At 53.7% G+C, this 26333-nt stretch overlaps 1 protein-coding gene across 4 annotated transcripts in view; it reads right to left on the reverse strand.

Moving 5' to 3' along the window:
* Window positions 1-1006: 1006 nt before the first annotated feature.
* The window catches only part of TNFRSF8 (TNF receptor superfamily member 8), a 63623-nt gene continuing 38296 nt past the window's right edge, over window positions 1007-26333 (reverse strand). For 2 of the 4 annotated variants that reach the window (XM_047728216.1, XM_047728214.1), the window contains exons 8-15: window positions 24847-24996; window positions 17921-18014; window positions 17574-17719; window positions 16079-16180; window positions 15903-15956; window positions 9358-9383; window positions 7043-7250; window positions 1007-3351 (exon numbers count right to left, since the gene is read on the reverse strand). In XM_047728216.1, the coding sequence (XP_047584172.1) occupies window positions 3107-3351; window positions 7043-7250; window positions 9358-9383; window positions 15903-15956; window positions 16079-16180; window positions 17574-17719; window positions 17921-18014; window positions 24847-24996 (1025 nt within the window). In that variant the 3' untranslated portion in view covers window positions 1007-3106. The remainder of the gene's footprint in view (window positions 3352-7042; window positions 7251-9357; window positions 9384-15902; window positions 15957-16078; window positions 16181-17573; window positions 17720-17920; window positions 18015-24846; window positions 24997-26333) is intronic. The other 2 variants (XM_047728215.1, XM_047728217.1) reach the window with 2 other exon arrangements.

The raw sequence follows: 26333 nt of genomic DNA on the forward strand, positions 1-26333 counted from the left end.
CCCACACACTGTTATCTCTTAGAGGACAGGGTCGAGAACGTGGGTAGGAGGAAAGGCACCCAAGAACCTGCAGCCAGAGAGCCGCCTTGTCCGTGCACAGATTTTCATTTGTTTAACCCAACAAGCCAGTTCCCAGTGACCCCTCTTCAGGCCCGCAGCCCTGGGGAGGGGGCAGAGGAGACCCCAGGCTCTGGAGATGCAGCCTCCTGTTCCGTTTCGGGGAGTGGCCCTGGCCTGAGAGATTCTACAAACGGAAAACGGCTTACAAGCCACCAGACTGCTGTGGGAAAGAATGCAAGAGCTTCCTTAGGACACATCACTTACCGTCACTCCCTGAATACAACTGTTCAGGAAGAGGGGTGTTATTCGTGCGTGGGAGGGTCCCTCTCCGCCTGCCCTCTGCCACCCTGAGCAGCAGGGGACGTGTCCTCTGCTCACCTGGACGTCAGAATGGACAGAGGTTAGGAAGTGGACCCTGATCACTGGGCAGGGCAGGGCAATTCCCCCAGCTCTCCGACCAACTGCGTGGCAGGAAGACACAGTGGGTAACCAGCGGGGTTTGATCAAAAGGTCTGGGCGTGAGCTGGAGTCCTGGGGATGGGGTGGGTGAGGTCTGACCACGGCCCTCTGTCTCTTTCCTCCACCCCAGGGGCGGCACAGTCAAGAGGGGAGCTCCTGGCCGGCTGCCTGTGGTGGGCAGTAGGGCCCCCACTGGCCCTGAGCTGTGATCAGGGCTGCAGGCTGGGCCCCTCCCAGCTCAGGCCCCAAGTCCAAGGTTTCCATTTACCCCTCAATCCTCTCCTTGCCCCAAAGCTAGACATTCATGCTGCTACTTTGGGATTCCCTTTTCCCCAAGCTGCAGGGGCAGCTCCTCCCAGCCCAGAGGGTGGGCCACAGAAGGGCCCAGTATCTCTATCTGCAAATACCCACAGGAAGCCTTATGACAAGAGGTATTTTCTTTTAAATATCCTCAGAGGACAGGTCTTCGGCCAGGAAGTGGGAATTACGTGGAGGAAGGTTTGCCCCAGCAGCAGTCAGGCTCCCTGCTGCAGACCTCTGGATCGCAAGATGCCTCCCGTGGAGGGGACTGGTAGGGACACTGTGAGACAAGTCAGTCGACCTGAGGCTCACTGTGGGGGCTACAGAATAGAGGAAGGCTGGTGGCGCCAGGAGGGTCTCACTTGGCCCCAGAGGGGCTGGGGGCCAAGTTGGGGACTCACCTCGATACAGGGCACAGAGCTCAGAAGCTGGCTGCCTGGATAGTTGGGTGAAGGAGGACCCCCCGCCCCATTCTGGGGGAGAGGGACTGCCCACACCCTTCCTGCTCAGATGTTCTCATATATTCTCACTCTCAAAAATAGTTTCCTGAAACTTACAACTGGTATTTTTAAGGGACCTTACAAATTTTCTGAGGATCAAAATTTCAGAGGATCAAAGGTTTTGTGAAGGGACTTTGGGCAAAGAAGTGCTTCATTTCTTCCAACAGGGGGACCGCATCTTCGAGTCGAGACTGCCAGGGCCCTGCTCAGCGGGGTGGGACGTACTCAGGCCCCTTCCAGCCAGAGCTCCAGGCACAGTGCACCCCGACCGTTCCTGCACGGGACATCCGGGCAAATACTGTCCTTCACATGGCAACATCTTCAGGTTCCGACCTGAGTCCCTCTCGGTGTCCTAGCCCCTCCAAACATCTGAGCAGTTTCAGAAACTACCCTGTGATTCCTGGCCCAGCCCCAACTTCCTCCAGAGAGTGAGCAACCTGGTGGGTAAACAGCAGCTTTCCCCGGCCTGGACTCCAATGGGTAAATTCCAGGGGCCTCCAGGCAGCTGAGGCAGAACGGCCTGAGCTGTGGGCAGCCCCGTCCTCTGCCCACAGGTCCCTCTCCAAGGTCCCTTGTTTGTTTACATGAGTCTGAAAGCCCTGGGGAGAGCAAGCCAGCCAGACCCAAGTCAGGACAGCTTTACTCCTTAGCGTGAAATGAGAAAGTCCTCAAGTCCACACGGGACTACTAGCTTTTCTGAGAATCCGGAAGAAGGCAGGATGTCTGGGCGAAACCATGTTGCTTTCTGACATCCATATCCCAACCATGGGTGCTGAGCGGCTGGAGGGCGAGGGCAGGGCTGGGCCCACTAGGCTCCGAATGCATGGCAGGTGTGGGGAAGGTGCATCGCCCTGGGACAGCAGAGGGGCCACAGAGCAGGCAGGCACCCAGGAAGGGCCCAGGGCTCCCCTCCAGCGGGCTCTTCTCCAGACAGCAGCTGGGCGGGCAGGGTCTCTGGCTGTGGGTGAGGCACGGCAGTGGCAGAGCGTCTGGGTCCCAAGGAGCCTCCCGCGGAGGTGACAGCTGGGGACCTTGTGAGACAATCAGTGATCCCAGGCCCCTAGCCCACCGTGGGGGCTACAGAATAGGAATGGGCTGGCGGCACCAGGAGGGTTTCACTTGGGCCTGGAATGGCTGGGGGCCAGGCTGGGCAGTCACCTGGATGCGGGCGCAGAGTGCAGCGGATGGGGGGTGTGGGGGGGGCTGTTGCCAAGGTGGGGCCAGCCGATGACGCCTCAGCCCCTGACTTCCCTTCGACCCAGGACAAACCACCACAGGTGCTGGCTCAGTGCCCTCAGGGGCCACAGTACACTAACTGGGGGCTGCCAGCATGGTGGGAAGGTCTGGGGGGCGTCACTCCCGCAGCCCAGGGTGAGAGCTGAAGGCACAGGGCTGGTGCCTCCCGGCCTCTGCCGTCAGTGAGCTCTGGCCCCCATGGCGCGTGTCTGATGCTTGGGGCTCCGGGGGCATCTTCCCAGCAGTGGCAGGAAACAGGTGCCCAGTCCCTGCTGTCCGTCTGCTGTTCCAACAAACACTGCCATTCAGATCCTGCCCCTGGGTCGTCTCTCCTGCACAAGCCCAGGCTTCCCGAGGGTCTGGGCTGGGGGGCAGCAGGGTAGGGATGCAACGAGAGACCCCTGGAACCCCCTTGCTCCAGGCTGCTCTACCTCTGGGTGCTGGAACCTCAGTTCTGGTCACAAGGGTTTCTGCCCCCAGCCTGGTGCCACCAGGGGGGCACCTCTCGGGGGGCACCCCACTGTCCTCTCAGCCCCAACCCAGGCCAGGATTCATTTCTCCGTGACGGTCATGGGCAAGGAGGCCTCCTTTCCTTCCTCTTCCACCGAGAACATGACGTCCCCGCAGCTGCCCAGAGGCGGCTCCGTCTCCTGCTCTGGGAAGCGGGGGGCGTGGTCCACTTCCAGATCCTCCTCGAACTCAGGCCCTGCCGGCCCCACCAGACCCCGGCCCTCAGGCACCTCAGTCCTCACAGTCCCCACAATCACTGTGTCAGCCTTCATGATGTAGATCTTCTCTGCAAGGCAAAAGGAAGGGTGAAGTGAGGGGACCGGGGCCCTAGCTGGACAGGGCGAGGAGGCAGAGGACGGTTCAAGTTCTAGCTCTGTCTCTCCTGTATATGGCTTCGGGCCCGCGACCCAGTCTCTCTGATGCACAGTCGGTCCCATCAACCTCACAGGTGTCCTGAGGCTCAAAGGACATAAAACAGCTAGAAACTGTGTGCTGGAGTGAAGGACTGGCCCACTTGTGGGAGAGGCTCATGACCTTCTTAGCATTTAGGAGGGGACGGGGTAGGGAAGGAGAGAGCCGCACTGGGACAGAAAATGAGCCCTGGGCAGAGAAGGGGGCGACTGCAACACCACTGAGCAGCAGAGGCGGACAGCCATGCTGGCCACCGTCCAGACCCTTCCACACACAACTCCCGAGTCCTCACATCACTGCCACGCAGTGGGCAGTCTGTTCTTGTCCCCGTGGATAGATAATAAAGAACCTGAAGCCCTGAGAGGTTAAATGACTGGCCCAAAGTCACCAGGCAGTTAGTAGCACTCTCAGCAGAAACTCCCACCCGACTGGCTACCCTTTCCACTCCCGTCCGTGAGTCTACATCAGAAACCTGGGGGGGCCAACGTGTTCTGGTTGGCCTGGGCTGCTCCCGGTTTTCGTAGTGAAAGACCTTTTCAGTTCAGGTAAACCCAGACAGTTGATGACAGTCTAAGGAAGCTCAGGTCTGTTAATAATGAATAGCAGCCTGTGAGGCTTTGCTCGGGGCCGGATTTCAGTGTTTATTACTCATGGCCCGTCTCCCGCCTTCACGGCTGGGCCTGTCCGCTGCATGGTAGGGCTGCCTGTGCATGCCGCTTGGATGAATCGTAGCTCCTGAGAGGTAGGACCCTCTGCGGTCCTCACCATCATCTGCTGGGGGTGGGGAGGGGCACTTCAGAGGCTCAGGGGAGTTAAGGAAGCTGTCCAAGAAGCTGGGAAGGGAGGAGCCTGGCCTGCACTCAGCCTAGCTTCTCTGATGGCCTTGAGCACGGGGCAGGGGCCCAGCTCCAGCAGCTTGGCCCTGGGACTCTCTCTGGAGTCTCAAGAGGGAACTTGACAGCAGGGGTGGAGCAGGGGGCTCCTGACCTGCCTCTCTGGGTCACCCAGTTACGCCCCTCTGATCCAGAAGCTCTCCAAAGATCCCTGGGGGCCTTACACTGGCCACCCCATTGCATCAAGCTAGTCCTTCTGTTTTGGCTTTTCACACCTCCAGGAAAGAGGGAAGTGTTCAAAATAGCAGCGAGGACTAGAGGAAAGCTGCGAGTGTCGCAAGCTGTGGGTTGGGTGCCCCTCACACATCCCAAAAGAGAGAGCAGGGCCCCAGGCCCCGGCCAACACCCTCCACCGAGGCCTGTAGGCCCTCTGCTCCGGGAGCCTGTGCAGAAGGCCTAGGAAGAGCGGGAGCCAGAGGGGGTGAGAGAGAAGGGACCGTGGGGAACACGAGAGGGCCTGGAGCAGCCAGACAGGGCTAGAAGAGAAGACGAGGCATAGGGAACAGTGTGGAAGGGAAATGGAGGTGGGTTTGTCCGAAGAAGCCGAAGCCAGGGGCCAAGCTCTCTCCCTCCCTCACATTCCGAGGGTCCTGATTGCTCCAACTCTATCCGTCATCGCCTGCCCCGCCCCCCAAGCTGGGAACGGAAAGGAGGGTCTTTCAGGGGCTGTTCAAACCTTCTATCCCACCCAGGGCTCTAGAATCCAGGGAAGTTATCTTAGTGGGCTGGAAGGTGAAGGGGCTCCCCCTGCCTGGTGCCCAGGGGCAGAGGGATAAAGCTCGGGCTGTAGTTTGGTCCCCCCTGGGGTACTATACGGGTTCTGTGGGGCATGGGGTGCTCCTCGGGGATGGTGTCAGAAGGATGAAAGGCTCCCAAGCAAACCTCCAAGGGCCTCTCTCCCAACCACCCCGCTCACCAGCAAGGCTAACAGGCGGTTGGAGCGGGCTGCCCACACCCCAGCCGTCCTGGGAGCCCGGTGTGTCCCTCCACCTGCGCCCGAAGCTCTGGGGGCACTGCACTCAGCACAGATCCAAACGTTCAAGTTAAGACTTCTTAGGAAATTTAAAGGAGATGCCTGGGGTGGTATTACCCCGAATAACACTCTTCTTAAAACTTGCTGAAAGCTACAGCGCCAAAAGTTTTGGTTTCGTATGAAAGACCCTGCCCCAAAGAGTTCTACCCACCAGTGCCTGCTGTAGAAATGTGTAGGATGACTACAGATGCCTCTCTGGCATTATCCCGGCAATGCTTAACCCTCCAGAGAAGACAGGGATGGAGCTCACTAAGGCCCTGCCCTCAGGGAGCTCACAGCCAGATGGGAGGGAGGCAGGGGGGCGGTGGGCAGAGGCCACAAACCCAGTCATACTGCTGGGGGCTGAGGATACTAGGTCTGGAGCTCCGGGGTCTGAGGGAGCACAACAGGGGGCATTGGTTTAGATAGCAGAGTGGAGAGGGCCAGGAAGACTTCCTGGAGGAGGAGGCAAATAAGCAGGGTTTCAGGACCCCAGGAATTGACTAGATTCAGAGGGGGAGGTGGCGGTCCCAGGTGAGGAGGCAGCTCCCACAGAGAAGCTCCGAAGGGAGAGAGGGCTCTGTGAGCTCTGGAAACTGCCAGTGAGTGGGCAAAGCAGTCTGGAGGGTACAGGAGGCAGGGGTGTCTGGTCGGTGCAGGCGGCTTGTGAGCAGTGACCAGTATGAATGCCGGAGTAAGAGCGCATCCTGGGATTCATCCTGACAGTGACAGGAGCAATGAAGTGGGGTGCAGAATGGATAGGCATGTGTTTCGGTAGAAACACTCTGCTGTACCAGGGTGGAGAGAAGCCGGAGAGGAGGCAGGGAGACCCTTGATCCTGACAGTGACAGGAGCAATGAAGTGGGGTGCAGAATGGATAGGCATGTGTTTCAGTAGAAACACTCTGCTGTACCAGGGTGGAGAGAAGCCGGAGAGGAGGCAGGGAGACCCTTGGGAGGCCAAAGCGGAAGGCCTGCCTCGGGTGGGGGGCGGCCGCGGCTCCGGAAGGGCTGGTCTCTGCAAAGGCCCGCGCCGGGGTGGGCCAGCCAAGGGGTCCAGAGCCCCGCAGGTGTGGGATGGGGCCAGGTCCCTGCTCTGCCACCCCAAAGCTGGGTGACACAGACAATCTCCCACACCCACCTGACAGTGCCCTTGCCCCGGGTGTGAAAAGAAGAGGCAGGCGCTGTCCTCAGAAGGCCACGTGACAACGAGAGAGGACTTCCGTCCAGACAAGTGGCCGGTCTTGTTGTCACTGGAATGTCTCCTCCTGTCCCCGCAAAGGGCTCTTTGCTGGGGGTGGGGGAGGCGTTCGTGGCTCACTTCAAAGTTGGCAGGCCCCCCCAGGCAGGGGGGAGCCCCTCTCCCCGACCTTCACCCGCCAACACAACTTCACAAGCGCCCGCAATGGCCCTGTGAGGGCGGGATCACTACTACACCCATTTTACAGAAAGTTAAACTGGGCTGCCGAGATGGAATAGGCTTTAAGTCTCTCACGAGCTGTTCCTACTTGCGAGGGCGGGCAGGGGAACCCACCCCCTTCCTCACCGGGCCTTCCTGCCCCAGGGTCTCTGGGTCCCATCGGGGGGCCAGGGTCCAGTGCCCCACTCCCCCTGCTCCCTCAGCCCTGAGCACACAGGGACCCCCCGAATCGGCAGACTCACCGATCCTGTTGTTGGTATGCTCCGAGGTCACCCGGGGGGGCTCGGGGAGGTCCCTGGGGGATGAGGGGCTCCCGGCCGGAGGGCTAGCTTCCAGCAGCCGCATGCTCTCTCGGCAGACTGCCCCGCCAGGGGAGGTCTCCGCAGCGGGGGGGCTCAGCAAGCCCAGCTCTTCCGTGCCCGACTCCACCACCGACACACTCTTCAGCTGCTGTGGGCACAGAGGGTGGAGTTGACAAAGGGTGCCCCCAACCGCCCTGGGAAGCCCCCGTTTCTTCACCTCTAGACTCCAGTGAGTCTCCCTCTCTGCCTGAAGGTTGCCGCACACCACCCACGGCTTCTCGGCGTGGAGAGCCTGGTGCCCTGTGCTGAGTTTCAGAAGTCCTGTTACTTTTTACTCCTACTAAATAACCAGAGCAGCCAGCATCCCCTACAGCGCTCACGGCGTGTGTGGCCTCCACATGTGTGAATCCTCACGACCGCCCTGTAAAGTGGCTAATATCAGCACCCTCCCATTTCACAGGCCAGGAAACTGAGACCCAGAGGAGTCAAGGAACTCGCTCAAGTAAGTGTGCGGGCCAGCACTCGAACCCCGGCACCTCGCTCTGGAATCCATGCTTATCAGCCTGTCTGGGTAAGTGTGCGCTCCAGGCCCACCACAACTTCCCAGCCCTGACCTCTTGGGATGGCGATCAGTTATGATGACACTAATGTGTTCTAAAACCAGCTGTGTCTTCAGTTAAATGGTGGCTTCATTTTTGACTTTCATAGGTAAGTATAAAGGAAGAGTGGTCTCATGGAATGTTCTAACGCACAATATGTAGCTTCAGCCTTCAAAATGGAATAGGTTCGAGTGATTCACAAAATATAGCCTCACAGCCATGACTATCCTTTCACAATCATCTGAAGTCCAAAAGATGGCATTTTAAACAAGTTTCTATGAAAATATGGACTCATGATAATCAAACAATGTTTGATTATCTCACCAATCATTAAATGCCTTTTTCATCAAATTTCCTGGTATTGTAACAGCCACTTATCTGACCCAAGCATATTTGTGAATGTGACCTCCCATAATTTGAAACTGAACTCACATTGTGGTTCTGGCTGTTATATTAAGAAATTAAAGGACGGAAACCTTTCTCCACGTATGAATGTTTGAGTTGAAAGAAAGTCACGGAAAAATTGATAAATGGAAAAAACAATGGGTGAACCATACACAGCTGAGATGCAGCCATATGGAGTGTTTGTCTTACCCCATCCCTCAGCCCCGGAGGGCAACACCCCTTCTCTTACGACCCCCCCCCACCCAGCGCACTCCTGGAGGCTGGGCCCAGAGCAGGGCACCCAGCCCAGCCCACTGACGGCCAGGTGCCTGGGCCCCTCTCTGTTAACTATCAGTTACCAGCAAAGCCCCTGGCCCGGCACCTGCCCACAGCAGCAAGCTCTTTGTCAAAGGCAGGTGAAGAGGTCCTTCCAGCTCAGGGCAACAGTGCAGGGTACCAGCTTTGAAGCCCCACAAACCAGGGTTCAAGTCAAACCAGGGCTTGCTGATCTATTTTCCAATCGCGAACCCAGCTCTCCCGTCCGCGCCTAGGTTCCTTCTTTTGTAAAATGAACGACAGTACCAACCTTCGAGTGCCGTCAGGACCACCCGCGATAACTCTGAGGAGCACAGAGCAAGGTGCCTGCCTCATGGAAAGTGGTCCACACAGGATGGCTACGTGTTCACTTTTTTTTTTTTTTTTTTTTGAGAAAGTGAGAAAGAGAGCATGTGCAGGAGAGGAGGGGCAGAGGAAAAGACGGAGAGAGAATCTGGAGAAGGCTCCATGCTCCGCGTGGAGCTCGAGGTGGGGTTCGATCTCACAACCTGAAATCCCTCACAACCCTGAAAACCCTGACCTGAACTGAAACCAAGAGTTGGACGCTTCACCGACTGAGCCACCCAGACACCCCTGTGATAGCTGAGTTTTCAAAGAATCATGTTATGGATTTGTTTTCCCAGTGGAGTGAAGGAGAAAAGGGAAATGACCCCACCTGGCACCCAAAGTAGCCCAAACCAAATCCATGGTCTGCCAGACCCTTCTGGAAGTCCCCGGCAGGATGAGCCAGGAGCCAGAGACTACTGAGGGGGTGGGGTTCCCCGTCTGTGCTCAGAACACACCCCGTGGAGCAGACCCAGCCTGAACTTGCAGGGGGAGCCCACATCCCCATCACCGTGGGAGGGGAGGGACCCACCAGCAGCTCTTAGAACCAGGGGAGCAGTCCGATTTAGGGGCACAAAAGCGAGGGAGGCAGGGCGACAAAGGGCTACTTACTGTCGGGTTCCTCCCAGGCCTGGAATCTGCAAAAAAGAAAAAGAGTAGTGACTTCACCAAGGAGGGTCTGGCAGCTGCCTGGTCTGCCCAGCCCACGTATGGGAGGCAGTGACACCTGTCAGACACTCAGGCTGGATGAAGGGGACAGTTACAGAACCCTCACCCATGCCTAGACAAAGAGGCTCACTTCCCAGCGCTCGCCTCAGCAGTGGCTGTGGGAGAACTGGGAACCACCTCTCCCCCAGCCACAAAGCCAACCAGGGCACTGGACTCCTTCTCCAGTCCCCCGCCCCACTCAAGCACAGGAGAAGTTTGGGAGCGGCACACACCACAGCTGGAGCCAAGGAGGCGGCCTCTGCTGCCTCAGAAGTTGGTTTGGGGCAGCCCCCACTCCCTTGCAGCCCCCAGGGTCTAGAGAACCCAGAACTCCCTGGAGCGCCATGCAAAGCTCCCACGGAGGACCTCAAGCCTGGGTGGGGGCAGATGACTCATCCTGAGGACCTTTGCTAAAACCCACACTGGACACACCCAGAGTCAATCGACCCTGAAGGCCTTTGGTGGGAGATCTGTTTTTTATTACACGTGCCAGAAAGATCTCGTGTGACCACCTTCGAGGAGGACAGCGGCTTGTCACCATCCCATCGCCTACCATCCCTCCTCCGCGGGGCTCTGGAGGGGCTGACTCACTGATTCTTGGGCTACAACTTTATCTTCTCATCCCAAACCCCCACCATCCACACCAGCACTTCTCTTATATCAAATATGGGGTCAGGTCACGGCCAAGCATAGGTTGACATTTACCCAAGGCCCATTGGCCACCTGACAAGGCAGGAGATTCGGCGCCCAGGAACCTGGTCTACACTGGGCAAATCAGCTCCCGGAGTAGACCATCATCTGGGGACACACAGCCCTTGAGGAGTCCTGAGGAGGCCCTCTTGGAGCTTTGGAAGTGTTGTTTCAAGCTGCTGTTAGGTGTGCATACCTGACCAGAGAAATCTGCTCTGGAAATGCCAGTGAGCTGCATCATCTCCAGAACATTCTGACCTCAGCAGCTCTGGGAACCATCAGCCCTGATCCTAGCTGAAACGCTCACTGGAGGCCAACCAACTAGGATACTACTAGTAAGACAAGAGGTTTGAACGTGCTGTGTGGACACTAGGTCAGTTGGGGATGTGCTTCTAAGTGACTATCAGCATGTAAAATGTGTCAAATGTCTAAAGAGGAAATGAACCAGAATGATGGTCAAAAGAAGAACATGTAAGAAATGACACAATTTTGGATTCTTTCCTCTTCTTCTTCAATTTTTTTTTTTTTTTTTAGAGAGAGAGACAGTGAGAGTGTGGGGGTTGGGAGAGAGGGAGAGAGAAAATCTCTCTTAAGCAGGCTCCATGCCCAGCACAGAGCCCGACACAGGGCTGGATCTCAGTCTTGAGTTCATGACCTGAGCTGAAATCAGGAGTTGGATGCTTGACCATCAGAGCCACCCAGGTACCCCACCTGGAGTCTTGATTTAACAAATGTTAAAGTTTCCTTCATCTGGTAACTGATGTTCCCAGCAGAGTGGTCATCTTGGGAGAATATGGTTCATTCCCGCTGGGTGGCCCCTGTTACCCAAGCTATCCCTTTGAGAAATGCTCTCTGGCCTGAGGCACATTCTTTTAAATGATGTCAGTGAAGTCTAATTTTTGCCCTTTGAGAGTAATGTTGACTTTTGCAAATAGCCAGCTGTGGTTTAGGTGGTCAGGGGGAAAGAGTGTGACAAAGTAACAAGATAAAATAAAATAAATAAAAGTGATAAAACTCAGTCTTGGAAAGGATGTGGGTAAAAAGAAACACCATGGCTCATGCCCTGTGAACTGGTTCCATGTTTCTCAAGAGCCATCTGGCAGTGAAAACCTCATACTCTTTGACCTAGTAAATCCCGCTTCAGGGACACACCCTCAGGAAATAACCCAAGAGAAAACAACAAGGCTGTCCGCAGAGGTGGTAGTTATAATCAAAAAACTGAAAGCAAGCCAGATGCCAAACAATGAGTCTTGAAGCAGAGCCCTTCCTAGCAAGGAAGCCCCAACACAACATCTCTCCACCTTCCTAGCTTTACTTCTCATGTCTGGAAAATGGGACACAGCATGCCAACTCTGGAGGGTTTTTATGAAGATGAAATGAGACCCAAAACGTGAAGGTACCCAGTGATCAGTCCCACTGAGAGCACACGCCTTGACATGATGTGGTAAGAACAATCCTGTGCCCGTGTGGTCTTCCTCCCCCAAACCTGCCACCCCACTGTCACCAGGAAGAAAATATTAGACAAATTCCTATCAAGGGGCATCCTGCACATAACTGGCCAGCAGGTCTCAAAACTGTGAAGGTTGGAGCCTGGGTGGCTCAGTCATTAAGCATCTGCCTTCGGCTCAGGTCATGATCCCAGGGTCCTGGGATCGAGCCCCGCATTGGGCTCTCTGCTCAGCGCAGAGCCTGCTTCTCTCTCTCTCTCTCTCTCTCTCTGCCTCGTCCCCTCCCCCCAGCTCAAGCACGCATGCACACTCTCTCTAATAAATAAACAAAATCTTAAAAAAAAAAAAAAAAGAGTCTCTTACACATACACACAAAACACCTAAGTAACCCTAGAGTGTGGGCTGCAGTTAAAGGTAACGTATCAGTACGACCTCAGCTACCAGACAGATACACTGAGGTAAGATGTGAGCAGTGGAGGCAGGGAGGACACCAGGTGTGCACAGGAACTCTCTGAACTATCTTTTCAGATATTCTACACATCTAAAATGGTTCTAAAACTTGAAGTCTGCTGAAAATTTTTAGAAATTTAAATGTGAGAAAGGGACCGTTCCCAGGAGGCTGCCTGGCATGCGGCGGGCCCCAGGACACTAACATGGCGCGACGCTCATCACACCAAGGAGAAAACCAGCACGTGACACTGACTCTTGGAAACAAGCATAAAACAACAGGTGAAAAAGCCGAATCCAGAGGTACCAATGTCTATCTACAGGTGCCCGACAACCCACGTGTGTACTTTGATAAAAACCCAGGACAAATTGTGCTGAGAACAGAGGTCAGATTTCCTAAGTGTGCATCCCGGAAAAATGTGGTTTTAGTCCACGGTCTTCATTATTGGTTTCCTCGCTTGGGGGATTAACTACGATCTTTTCATAAACGCGTCTGGCACCCGAGGACACGAGCCCAGGGACACACGAGACGTTGGTGGCCCCCCCGGGGACAACTGCATGGTATCCCCAGGGCTGCCGTGAAGGCCACTCCAGCCGAGCCTGTGAGTTCTGACACCGATGCTAGCACTCCCGTCCGCCCCAGCCACTTCCCCCCTCTCAGTCCCAGCCCCCATCCGGCCTGGGGTCCTGGCTGCCGTGGGAAGCGGAACAGACCTGAGGAAGGAGGCTCAGACAGGCTTTGGCAACGGCACCCCTAGATTCAGATCTGGGCTCGTGGGAGACACAGCTGATTCTAGGGTGAGGGCAGGGAAGGACCAGGTAAGTTGGGATCGTCGTAAAGAAGTGCTCAGAACACAGAAGGATGGGAAGAAGGACGCCAGGGCCAGCTTCAAGGGCCGAATCTGAACATTAACTAAATAATGATGGCAAGAGAATAAGACAGAAAGCCACGAGTACATGCAGATATAAATAGAGACGACGAAGAAGAAAGCGTGATGAGGAACCAGTTATTCAGAGAGCCTCACAGTCCCTCCCCCGAAAGCACTTACTCCTTGCCACGGAGAAAAGAATAGCCTCGTGCCGGAGCGGCCTGGGAGGCAGCGCTGGCATCAGTGCTCCCAGCCAGCCACGCCAGGAAAGGGACCAACCGGCTGGAAACTGGCAGGACAGCCACCACCTAGGGAGCTCAGCACCCCTGCTGCGATCTTCCCGCCACCAGAGACGCATGACCTGACTCCAGTCTCCCATCACAAGGACTGCACCGGGCAAACCCAAGGGGAGGGACGGCCAAGTCAGCGGGGGGATGCTCAAAGGTGGCAAAGTCACAAACATGATGGAAAAGACAGGAATGGACCCAGACTGAAGGAAACTCAAGAGACGTGACAACCAGAAGCAACACGGGGTCCTGAACTGGATTCTTCTGCTGCGGAGGACATGGTTGGGACAAAGGAAGGATCTTGAATGGGGTCTGAGAATTCGTCGGTGGCAACACACCAGTGTGAATTCTCTGATTTTGGTGGAGTCCCTTGTATAAAAATACACCGTGTTTGCATGAACACACACTACAGTATGATAAGCCATCGAGATACTCACTCACCTCAAAAAGTTTAGAAAAATTAGTTCTTTGCATTTCCTTGTGACTCTACCCTAAGCTTGAAATTATTTCAAAACAACAACAACGAAATTTTTTTTTTCAACTTAAACCTGCCTGAAGTAACAGATAAGGACTTTGGCGTCCATTAAAACGAAGACGTTTAGTCTGGGTTTCTCAACCAGGCACAATTCCCACCCCAGACTGTTCTTAACCGACTGGCCTTAAACAAGTCCCTCAACCTTCCTGTGGGCCTGGTTTCTCATCTGGGAAATGGGGACAAGCAAGCGCCTCGCAGGTCCGCTGTGCATCTGGGCTCTGCTGCCGAAGACACGGGCCACAACGTGGAACTGACTCGAGAGACGGCTGGCAGGCGCTGGAGCTCCGGGACAGGGAGGGCCGGGGCGCACATCCCCGCCTGGCCAGCCATTAGTCCCTTGACGCACCTGACGCTCATCTAAATGCCAGAGGGAACGAGGACCCGTTTCTGTACCCAGCACAGTCACTTGAACCACGATTTGAACACGCGAATGAGCCAGCACGTGAATGGACGCTCCCTCACCCCTTCGGGCCCCACTGCCCTGGGAGGTACCGGGGCATCGACACCCTCTGTCCATTCTCATCCTGAGTCTTGGACGCTTATCCTGGCTTCGCCTTCCCTCCAGCTCGGGCCGGGAACCCAGACCCCGCCAGGGACCCACCGGAAGCCAGAGGGCCAGAAATAGCCCCAAACAGGATGGCTGCCACTGAGTCTCAGGGCTTGGTTTCTTGTAGGTCTAACTTCTTCAGGGAAGGTGCTTTTCTCTCTCTGTCTCTATTTTTCTTTGTGGCAAAACTGCCATCACGAAGGTTTGAAGAAAAAAATAAACTGACAGCAATGGAAATTCTAATACTAGAAAAATGTCAAGAAAGCAAACATGGGTTTCAATGAGACATTAAGGCTGACAGCTCATGGAAAAAGGCTTGAAACTATCAAAACACAAAAACCCCCCTTGCTAAGATCACAGCAGGTGCTTGTGAAACTCATCAAGTTTGAAAAAGGCCTCAGTGGACGGGTTTTGTGCCCAAGTCCGAAAGCGGGCGGCAGTCAGGGTCTCCAAGGGTCCTGGGGAGATGAGGGGCAAGAGGGCCGTGACCTGGCCCAAGGCTGCCCACTGGGCTCCTGTGTGGACACTGGAGAAAGGACGAAGCTTGAGGGGAGGGCAGCAGAGGGGACAGGTATGAGCCCTCCACAAACAAAGCCCACAGCCTCAAGGACCAGCGCCTGAGTCTTGAGTCTCACCAGCTGTGTGGCCCCCACCAGCTCCCCACTTTTGGGCCTTGACTCCTCCTTATGGAATGGAGATCATCACCCATCTCCCTTGGGGTTCCTGGGGTGGTGAGACCCTCTATGGGAGCCTGCCTTGAAACCAGAAAAGGAAGTTCATTCCTTCCCCCGGGGTCGGGGCCCAGCACACAGTAGGTGCTCAATCAGTGCTTGTGGAGTGCTGGTGAGACCTTGTCCTGCCTGAAAGGGCCGCACAGGGGAGAAGAGGCACGTGGGACCCACCCCCCACCCACCAACACACACACACACATACACACACACACACACACACTCACACCCGGGTGAGGGCTGGAAGTAGGTCAGGGGCTCTGGCAGTGGTCTGCAAAAGTTGGCCTGGAAGCAGGGCCAGAGAGGGCTTCAGAACAGCCTAGAAATCAGAAGGCCCTGAGATGCCTGGTGAGGAAAGCAGCTTCCAACATGGGCTGGCCTGTCGGCCGACATCAACTCTCAACAGCACACAGCTCCCGCACCAATTGAGCCGCATGGCCGCCATCTGAGGCAGACCTTGCCACCCCTCTTTACAGTGAGGACACTGAGGCAGAGGAATGAAGAAACTCACCGGGGCCATGCAGCTCAGAAGTGGCAGAACCAGGATTCCAGCCCTATCAGCCTGCCCTACAGACCCCGTGGCTCTCGCTTCGAGAGGGGCACAGAGCGGCGGGGAGCGGAGGGAGGGGCAGAGAGGCCAGAAAGGAAGGGAAGGCATTCAGAAATGCCTCTCCAGGGGGTGGGCACTGTGGAGGAAAGAATGAAAGACGAGATGGATCTTAGACCTTCCTGCTAGCCCGCCATCCGAATGCCACGGAGGACCGTGGAGGACGGTTTCCAACCGCACTGCATTCCCCTTACTGATAAGCCTGTGCAGAAAGGGAGCCCCAGACCCAGGGCCCAGAGCCGCTGTGTCCCTGTGGCCCGAGCAGCCCCCTCTGGACATCTGGACACTTACCTGCAGGCTCCAGCTTGGGCTGGAAGGTCTGGACAGGGTAGCACGGGTAGAGCTCTGAAAGGACAGCAGAGTTGGCTGGAGAGCCTCGTGCAGCAGCCCCCCAGGGCAGCACAGAGCCCAGGCTGGGCTAGCGCAGAGCCCCTGCCTCCTCCAGGCCCCAAGACTCATGTACTCACTCTGCTGAATCCACTTCCCGCAGGCCCTCTGGTGGCACAGGAGGAAGGACACGGAGCCCAGGACCATCACCAGTAGCACGACCACCCAGAAGAGCACGGGCCCTAGAACACAGAGGCAGCCCTGCTCCCTCCGCCCTGATGCTGGGGGGCCCAGGAGCCTCCGCTGCAAGCACCCCGGACGGTCCTCACCCTGGACTATGTTCTCCTTCTCCTGGGGCACAGAAGCCATCGGGGCTGGCAGCACCTGGTCCTCCCCCAAGAGGGAACTGAGACCCAGACCCTCTGCCTCCCTGGTGCAGCCTTACCCACCTGCCCTCCTTCCCCCGGCTCAGGGCAGGTAAATGGCTGTGACAGAAGAACAAGCCGTCCCTGGACAGTGAGAAATTGAGGAGTCGAGGAGCCGGAAGGAAGGAGCTGAGGTCCAGAAGAATACGGTCTGGGGCCCGCGGAGGAGGGCCCCCGTCAGGTGTGGCCCCGAGGCCGGGATGGTGGGGGAGGGTCGGGGGGGGCAGGCGGAGCAGCAAGGAGGGTGAAGTGGGGAGTCTGGGAGGGCTCCAGCTCCCCTCCAGATGGGAAGCTCCCCAAGGCAGGCACGGGGTCTTCTCTGCACACGCACCCACTCAGCACCTCTTCCCTGAATACCATGCAGGCACCATTACCATCTCCTTTTACAAACGAGGGAAACTGAGGCTTGCGAAGTAACTCACTAAAATGGCAAAGGGCAAACCGCAAGAATCACGGCTTGGGCCAGGCCGGGCCAGGTGGCTCCAGAGCCCACACGCTTCACCGCTGTGTGGGTGTGTGTTTCTACAACTTAACTCAGTACTTGTTCCTTTTTTGCTTTGGTCGCTTAAGAAGACAGTTACTGTTAAGTCCACGTCCAGATGTTAAAACGTAGTAGGTGCCGTCTATGTGCTTCTCCAGCTTTAACGTGCATGCCGATCTCCTGGGACCATGTTGCAATACAGACTGTGGTTCGTGGGGTGGGGGTGGAGCCCAGAATTTGCTCCTCTGACAAGTTGTTGATGCGGCAAGTCCCAGACCGCGCTTAAGCAAGGCCAGCTGGAGCGCTGCCGCCACCTAGAGTTTGACTCTAGAACTGCAAGCCCTACACCAAAGCCCCTTAGAATGTCCCCAAGGAGCCCCAAAAGGTGATAGCTACGCGTACCCCACTGCTTACTGCCATGCGTGGTATGTGCAACAAAACTGAGGCTCAGAGGAATTAAGCAACTAGTCAAGGTCATGTCTTCATTGTCCAAGTGTTTTGTGAGTAGCAATTACGGGCCACGGGGACAAAGCTCTGAGTACAAGCCCTGCCCGGAACCGAGGAACAGTCAAGAGCAAGTGACAGAGCCACAGCCCTAGCTCAAGAAGCCAGAAAGCTGGGTTCAGCCTTGGTCTCCCCCACCCAGTGGATGCTGCCGCCCAGGGACAAGCCTCCCTCCTCCCGGCCCCCTGGGAGGCAGACCCGTCCTTTCTGGGAGGTAATGGTTACCTGAAACCAGAATGGGCTTTCCCGTGGAGGAGAAAGAGATGGGAGTGCTCGTTGATATGGGGGTGTCTCCCCAAGCGTGGGTGATGCCCCTTCCATGCTCCTTACTGATCTGGGGGTCTGCCGAGGAGACCAGAGGGGCAGAGGCACTGCCAGGAGAGAAGGCAGAAGTAAGACTGACGGTGGAGATGGAGACAGGGAAGCATGTGCTCAGGAATCGTTCCCGGTGGTGCCAGCCCAGAGTCGCGCACACATCCTCCAAAATGACTTGTGACCTTGGCACAGAGATCCAGCCCAGGCCCCACCCCCACCCCCAGCCCAGCTGCCCCTAGATAAGGCCAGGGAGTCACCTGGTGGGCGTCTCGCTGTCCTCTGGGTTGGTGCTGCAATCAGGGTGGGCCTCCGGGGGAGGTGGCTCATGGGTGGCACCCCTTTCAGCTGTACCTGCAGGGAGAGGTCTTAGAATTGGTATCAAGGAGCCTTACCCAGCAGCACTGGTAACTTCCAGGGAGGAGGCTTGGTGAGGCCATAAGGACACTGCAGCCAGGAAGACTCAGGCTGGTGTACTGACCCTCTTTTCTTCTCCCCTTCCTTCCTTCCCTCCGTGCAACTCTTTATTGAGCACCTGCTATGTATCAGGGACTGTGCTGAGAGCTGGGATGTAGCAGTGAGCAAAAGAGACCAGATCCCTACTGTCAGGGGCTCACGGGCATGGTGGAGGGCTCACAGAGGTGACACGGGTGTCACACAAAGGTACAGGGGCTCCCCGTAACACGGGACTTAAACACATCTGTCCAGGGAGGCTTCCCTCAGGGGGCCATTGTTGGGGTGTCTGTGTGGGTGGGGCTATCTAAGCCGAGGAAATCAAAGGCAGGGTGGCCCTAGGCCCCCTAGGTGGGGGAAGGAGGAGAGCAGGCGCATGGGAGGGGCTGGTGAGCAACACTCTTATTCATAGCGGCATTCTTCAAAGTAGCCAAAGGGTGGAAACAACCCCAATGTCCATCAACTGGACAAATAAATAAGACGTAGTGCATCTGCACCCCAATACTGTGTGGCAAGAAAAGGGAACCGTGCACTAAGACAAGCTGCAGAGCACAGAAGCCTCGAAAGGATCACATTCAGTGAGAGAAACCTGACACAGAGCACGGATTCGGGAAATGTCCGGAAAAGGTCCATCTAGAGGGACAGAGAGTAGGATGAGTCCTTGTCCAAGCTAGGGACGGATACGGGGATTGACTACTAAAGCCACAAGTTTTCATAGATTGTAGTGATGGTTTTATAACTCTGTAAATGTCTTTACAGTCATTGAATTGCACAATTAAATCTACAGATCCTGGGCTATGTCAAGTGTACTGCAACAAAGCTGTTCTTAAAAACTGCTCCCCAAAGCGAGGATTTAATTAGCAATGGGATGGGATCAGTGCGGTAGATTACATCCCGGGCCCCCCTCCTCAGATGGTGGAGGTGTCTGTGTTCCCGCCTTCCCAATGCCCTGGGACTCAGATGGTCCGCAGAGCAGGACGGAAGGAACAGTGTGACTGTCCCCAGGCTGGGCCGTTCTGTACTCCCACCCTGGCTGTAAGGAGAGGATGATCTGGGCAGGTACTCGTTCCAGGAGTAAGAGAAACACCTGAAGCAAATGCAAACCAAACCTGCGCGCCCAGGCAAGACGGCAAAGCCTCCAGCTGACCCAGGCAGGACAGCTGAACCCTGAAATGTCAACGTTGTTTGTCGTCCGCTATGCCTGCAGCTAGAACTGGTTGAGACAGGCAGGCCCGTGTCTCAAAGGATCAAAGTGGGAAAGCCGCCCTCACCTCCAGCCAACTGTGATGGCACAGGAAGGGGGCCTGGTGCTCTACACCTCCTGAGTTTATGCAAAAGAGAAACCTGATAAATACATATAAATAAACACATGAAATTACTATCTCCTGATATTTAAACGTAGCCTCAGTTTTCTGAAAGTTCCTTTCTTTTGAGATCAACTGTATTAAGGCATAATTGATATAGGAGAAAATGTCCCCTCCGTTGTACTGTTTGATGGGTTTTGAAGACTGCGTCCTTCCAATCTACCTGTACTTCCATTCAAGATCTAGAACATTCCCACCCAGTAAATTCCCTGGTGCCCTTCTGCCATAAACCCTCCTCCTGCATTCAGGCAACCACTGGTCTGCTTTATGTCTATATAGATTAGTGTGCCTGTTCCAGAATTTCATCAGACTGGCTTGGGCAGGAAGTACTCTCTGGGTCTGGCTTCCTTCTCTCAGCATCTTTCTGCAATTCACTTAAAATGCACGGCACACTCGTCACTGTGGAGATGTGCCACATTTACCCAGTCACCCGCGGATGGACATCTGGGTTGTTTCCAGATTGGAGCTATTATAAATAAATTATAAATTATAGGGGCGCCTGGGTGGCTCAGTGGGTTAAGCCTCTGCCTTCGGCTCAGGTCATGGTCTCAGGGTCCTGGGATCAAGCCCTGCATCGGGCTCTGCTCAGTGGGGAGCCTGCTCCCTCCTCTCTCTCTGCCTTCCTCTGCCTACTTGTGACCTCTCTCTGTCAAATAAATAAATAAAATCTTTTAAAAAAAATTATAAATTATAAATAAGGCAGCTCTGAATGTTCTTGTACAAGTCTTCATGAGGACATACAATTTCATTCCTCCTGATACTTCAGAGCGGAGGGGAAGGCTGTATGTCACTGTGCTGACCACACAGAATGCCTTTGAGGACCCGTTCAAGGATGGTCTCCTCTGATCTGACTCAGGCACCTCTTCTTACAGGTGGGAGAGGACCACAGAGCCAGAGCTAGAGCCAGAAAGTGGGGCTCCTGAGTTCCAGGCCTCAGCAAGCTCTGCTGGACCACGCCACCTCCTACCTGGGGACCGAGCACGTTCTTATGAGCTTACAATTAACTGCTTTTCTAGGGTTAAAAAAACTGGCCCACATTTGAAGTAGGTCATGCCCAGCCACTATCCCTCTCTACCCCATGTCCCTGGTGGCCGCACACCTCCTCTGCTGTCCCCACCCATACTCATTTCCCTTCTATGAAGCTCTCATGCTGCTTCTCAGATTTTTTCCTGAAACACTATGAAGAGAAAGTTAAGCAAGGATTAATTTCCTTCTTGGACTAGTATGGTTCTGAGGAACTCCCCTCTTTTGGGGGGGGGTGTCTCCAAATAGATGCTATGTGGTCCCTCAGCGTCACCAGACTATTACCCGAATTAGCTGAAGTCTTCAGGCGTTAGGCTCTGAGGAAGATGATAGGATTTGTTATGATAATTTCTATTTATTTGCAAATCAATATTGAATTAAATTTAAAATGTTATTGGTTTCCACAAGAGATGACCCTCAGAGGACTGGAGGAGTTCTTGTGTTCAAATATATTACCTGCAGCTACCCCCAGGCAGCACCATGAGAGGCCTCCCACCTCTCTCTAAGGCACCTGAGTCTGAGCTCCCACTGGACACCTGCCAGAATGCAGCAAAAGAACCGCTGTCCTGGGGCGCCTGGGTGGCTCAGTAGGTTAAGCATCTGCCTTGGGCTCAGGTCACGATCCCAGCGTCCTGGGATCGAGCCCTATGTTGGGCTCCCTGCTTAGTGGGGAGTCTGCTTCTCCCTCTATCTCTGCCCCTCCCCCAACACCCACTCATGCTTTCTTTCACTCTCTCTCTTTCTCAAATAAATAAAATCTTCAAAAAAAAAAAAAAAAAAAAAAAAAAAGAAAGTACCACTGTCCTTCTCTAAGCGGAGAAGGTGGACCTAGTGCTCCTTGGGTGCCTCTCAGCCTCTCCATGTGCATCATACCTCACCTGTAGCCTCCTCTTTCTCCCAGGTGTAGTGACCCTCCCCCTTTCCTCTTTCTTTAAATCTGGAGGTGAGGAGAAGGTATTGTTTAGCCCCTACTTAGGCTGCTGTGTTGTCTGGTAAGAGCCAATTGAAAGAGGGGAAAAAAGAAAAAGAAAAAGAAACTACCCACTCTTATTCCCAATTTAGAACTAAAAAAATATAGTATTTGCCAGACTGAAATATTTCTCTTTAAATCCAAACACCTGATCCTTGGGCCATTTGAAGGAGAATGGTCTTAGCATCAAGGTCAAGTGGGTTCTCCTTTTGTGCATTCAACAAGTGCTTAAAATCAGATAAAATTTTCATCTTTATATTTGGAGTGTAGCTTAGTCGCCTTTTTATTTTCCCTAGAGTTCTTAACTGCCTTTTGTTTTCTTGTTGAGAAGAGAATAATGCGCCTTCACCGTATCATCAAGTTTTTCAAACCTACTACTCAGGAAGTTTACTGTGATTCTTTCATTCCTGCAGACAGGACAACTCAATGGAGCCCTCCTCCATTTTTCTGTTCTCATCTGGCTCAACTGGTCTGCAATACAGCTGTCATACTGGGACTTCCCTGCTCTCCTAGGATAGAGTCACTGTTTTCTAGATTCATGGCTTTTTTTGTTTCTTTTAGCCCCTCATTTAGCCAGATAACATCTTCAAGTAACTCTCTAAGAGAGGACACATGAGGGAAAATCTTCCTGCCCTTTTATGTCTGAAAATGCTTTTTGATGCTTTCAAACTTAATTGTACTTAACTGAATAGAAAATTCTAGGTTCAGAACTAAGAAGAAGCTCATGTGGTCTGGTAGGGAGGACTCCGGGCTGGAACTCAGGATACTTATGTTCTAGATCTACCTCTGACCATATGATTCTCTCCATCCATAAGACTAGGTGGGTAAGATCAGGTCACAGTGGTGAAAGCCTTTGAATGGGCCCTCAGAGACATTCTGGCTGGCCAGCACAGGAATCTAGTCATCCATCTCCTGGGTATTTACTCATGAGAGATGAAAATATATGTTTACACAGAGTTGTACAAGTCTTTTTATAATTGCTTTTTCGTAGTAGCTCCAAACTAGAAATAACCCAAATGTCTGTCAACTAGTGAATGGACAGATAAGATATCTGTTATGTCTGGGTCTGAGTAATCCTCATTCATCCTGCTTTGCTCTTGGTAGGTCCATCTGAAGTTTCATATTTTTCAGGTCAAGTATGCAAGGAAAGTTGGGGCATCACGGTGGGTACAAGGCCCGGAGCACACAGTGACCAGGTCAACAGGGCTGTGAATGCAGAAGACCCAAGGCTTGGGGTAAGGGGTGCACAAGGGGAATTATGGCACTTGGGCTGACATGAGGCCCAGAGTAGACCAGTGTCCCTGTTGGGAAGGTCACACCAAGGTGGTCACCAGACCCAGGCTGGGGCTGTGAGGCTGCCCAGGGACTGTCTACTCTGGGGGCGTGACTGGGGCGGGCACGACCAGGTGTCCCCACCCATGTGCTGTCGACAGAGGGCGCAGCAAGAGCAAGAAAAAGCAAATGCAGCCGAGAGAAGCCTCCTTCTTCCTACAATGGCTCCCCAGCGCCCTCTACTGGCAGAGCTCAACATCGCGATCAGTAGGAGAAACGCATAAAGACTCTGGTCTTTTCCTGCACAGCAGGTGCTGAAGATGAATGGACAGCTGAGAGGCAATACCTGGGAAGAAGCACACTTTCTTAAAACCTTTTTTGGTCCTCTTCTCTCTTACTATGTCTTTTTCGCAGCATTCTGATCTCTCTCTATGGATGTAACAACTTCTTGAGTTTTTCTGTGGATGCTAATTTAACATTTCAAATGTCTACTCCTACTCCTCAAGCCATTTCCATCGCTTCACCCACAGTGCTCTGTGATTTTGTTTTTCTCCATCATGCAGCTGGTTTCCCTTATCCGTCTGAATGGCTTTACTGCCCACTCCTATTTCCTTAAAAAGGACTCTGCTGCCTACTCCAGTAGCTGGTGGGGCTTCTTCTGCTGTGTTGGCAGCACGGCCTTTCCACCTGAGGTCTCGTCATGAGTAGGGGGTCCGGCTGGGCACTCTGGCGGTGGGGAGTGTGGGCTGACCGTCTTCACTTCAGGGGCACTTAGCAAGGGTAGCTTATTGCCAGGTTATACTCCCAAACACACAACCAAAGAGGGCTTTACACAGGGCGGTGGCCCCCCACCAGCAGCCCCATGTTTCCCCAGATACTCCTTCAGTGTCTTCAGCCAAAAAGTTGATGATTTTCACCAGAGGATGAAAACTCAGGCACCATCAGGGTCCGCGGTGTACGGTGTCTCAGATTTTTAATTGTTATTTCCCAGATGCAGCCCGCTGCACTGTTCAATTCTTCACTGCAGCCCCATTCTTCCTTCTCCTGGTCCACTCTGAGCCCAGAGCCTCCGTGGGGTCTTGTGAGCAAGGTACCTCTCGCTTTTCCTGCAGCACTTGTGGAGTGAATTCCGGGGCAAGGTTTCCTCCCCCTCATTTCATTTGTCACCACCCTTCCATCTGTTTTCTACCTTCTAGAAATTTCCTGAAATCTCCTTTCTGCTGATTAACCAGGTTTTTTTTTCCCCCAACGTCAAGAGTTTATATTTTTCTGTACTCTGGCAAATGTCTACCATCTTTTTTTTCCTTTGTTTTCTCTTGTGTTTTTTGTTTGTTTGTTTTTTAAGTGAGCTCTACAGTCAACGTGGGGTTCAAACTCACAACCCTGAGATCACGAGTTGCATGCTCTGCCGACCGAGCCAACCAGGTGCCCCAAAGGTCTACCATCTTGAGTTGGAAATGTCTTCAAAAATTTCATATTGCTCTATCTTGAGTCAATGAAACAGCCTTTCAAATAAGTGAAGATTTTACCAGCCCAACAATTTCAGAAGGAACAATTTTTTTTAAAAATCATCAGTGTCTCTTACCAAGGGGCACCTGGGTGGCTCAGTCAGTTAAGCATCTGCCTTCAGCTCAGGTCACCCCAGGGTCCTAGGATCAAGCCCCACTTCAGGCTCTCTGTTCAGCGGGGAACCTGCTCCTCCCCTCCCTACCACTCCCCCTGCTAGCGCTCTCTCTCTTCCTCACTCTCTCTCTCCCAAATAAGTAAATAAAATCTTAAAAAAAAAAAAAGAATCTCTTACCAAAATGCCAAATCTAGATTTTTTAAAGTTTATTAATTTATTTTTTTAGTAATCTCAACGTGAGTCTCAAACTCACAACCCCAAGATCAAGAGTGACATGCTCTTCCGACGGAGCCAGCCAGGCACGCCCAGATCTAGATTTTATTCCACTTACCAGATTTAACTATTAAAACAAAACCAAAGCCCAAACCTGACCTAGTTAATAGCTGGGGTTGAAGGTCATTTGCCCAGTAGGGGGTGAAGAGACGTCCAGCTGCAGGGGCATAGACGGAAACCCATTGCTTGGGGGTGCAGACAGCTTACCCTGGGGTTTGGTGACCGTCCCTGGTGGGCAGCTGGAGCGGGGGGTACAGCGGGCACAGGAGTTGGTGGCTGATGTGGTACAGAACATGCCAGATCGACATTCGCAGACTCGAGAGGAGTTCCATGTGCACGGCGTCTTCTCTACCAGGTCTTCAAAGGGACACAGAGAAAGGTCGTGAGGAAGGATCTGGGATGGCAAGGGCAGGGGGTCCCGAGAACCCCCAGGAGGGCAGAGAAGCATTTGCTTGGAAGCAAACACTCACGTGACTATCCTGTCGAGCAGATCTTTTGGCTCAAAATAGTTGGGCTAAGCGAAAGAAAGCAAGGGGGGAAAAAAAGAGTATGTACTATCTGAGTATGTTTACAGAAAATGCTAGAATATACAAACTCTTCCACAGTGACAGGAAGCAGGATGATTTCCTGGGAATGGAAGTGGGGTGAGCAATGGTGGGAGGGACAATAAGGAACTCGAGGAAACTTTCTGGAAAGTTCTTTTCCTTGATTGTGGTGATGGCTTCACAGCTGCATACGATGTCAAAATGTATCAAATGGCACGCTTTGCCCACATGCGTGGCCCTGCGTGTCAATCCTGTCGCAATAAAGCTGATAAAAGAAAATAATCTAGAGAACAGGGTGAGCACGCATGGGTAGAGATGAACCCACAGTGGCTGTGACTCGATCATTCGTTAAAAGTGGGTGAAGTCCACAGCCATTCCTGACTTTTCTCTACTTCTGAATACGCTTGAAATCTTCAGTGCTGGGGCACCTGGGTGGCTCAGTGGGTTAAGGGTTTGGCTTTAGCTCAGGTCATGATCTTGGGGTCCTGGGCTGGAGCCCCATGTTGGGCTCCCTGCTCAGCAAGGAGTCTGCTTCTCCCTCTGTCCTCTTCTCCGCCCTCCCGCCCCCGCTCATGCTTTCTCTCTCTCTCAAATAAATGAACAAAATCTTTAAAAAAAAAAAAAAAGAAATTTTCAATGATAAAAAGGGTTATTTTTTTCCAAAATTTTTTTTAAATGTTGGAAGTTTTGTCAAAGAAAGCACGTGATAAAGCATTTACATATGCTTGGGAATATTTTATGTGCTCTAAATGGGTAAAAATAGAACAACCACATTAGTAGATCAGACACATGAGACTGGCTCGGGAGGACTTTCCTCAATCAGCAGGATACTTCACAGACCTCAGATGATAACCTCATAGTCTCTTCCTGAAACCTCCAGAGAGAGTGGGAACTGGGGAGGGTTGGGGAGTTTGTGCGGGCAGCAGGAGTGAGCTCAGCAGTGCCAGTGAGGACTTGGGATAGCTATTATCACAATCACAGCTATTAACGGCACCGAGTGTGGGTGGGACGCACCTGGGTGGCTCAGGTAAGCTGCCGACTCTTGGTGTCCGCTCAGGTCATGATCTCAGGGAAGTGAGAGCGAGCCCCACTCGACAGGGCTCTGTCCTCAGTGGGGAGTCTGCTTGAGGTTCTCTCCCTCTCCTTCTC

This window comes from Lutra lutra, chromosome 4 (genome assembly GCF_902655055.1).
Source record: "Lutra lutra chromosome 4, mLutLut1.2, whole genome shotgun sequence".
NCBI lineage: Eukaryota > Metazoa > Chordata > Mammalia > Carnivora > Mustelidae > Lutra > Lutra lutra.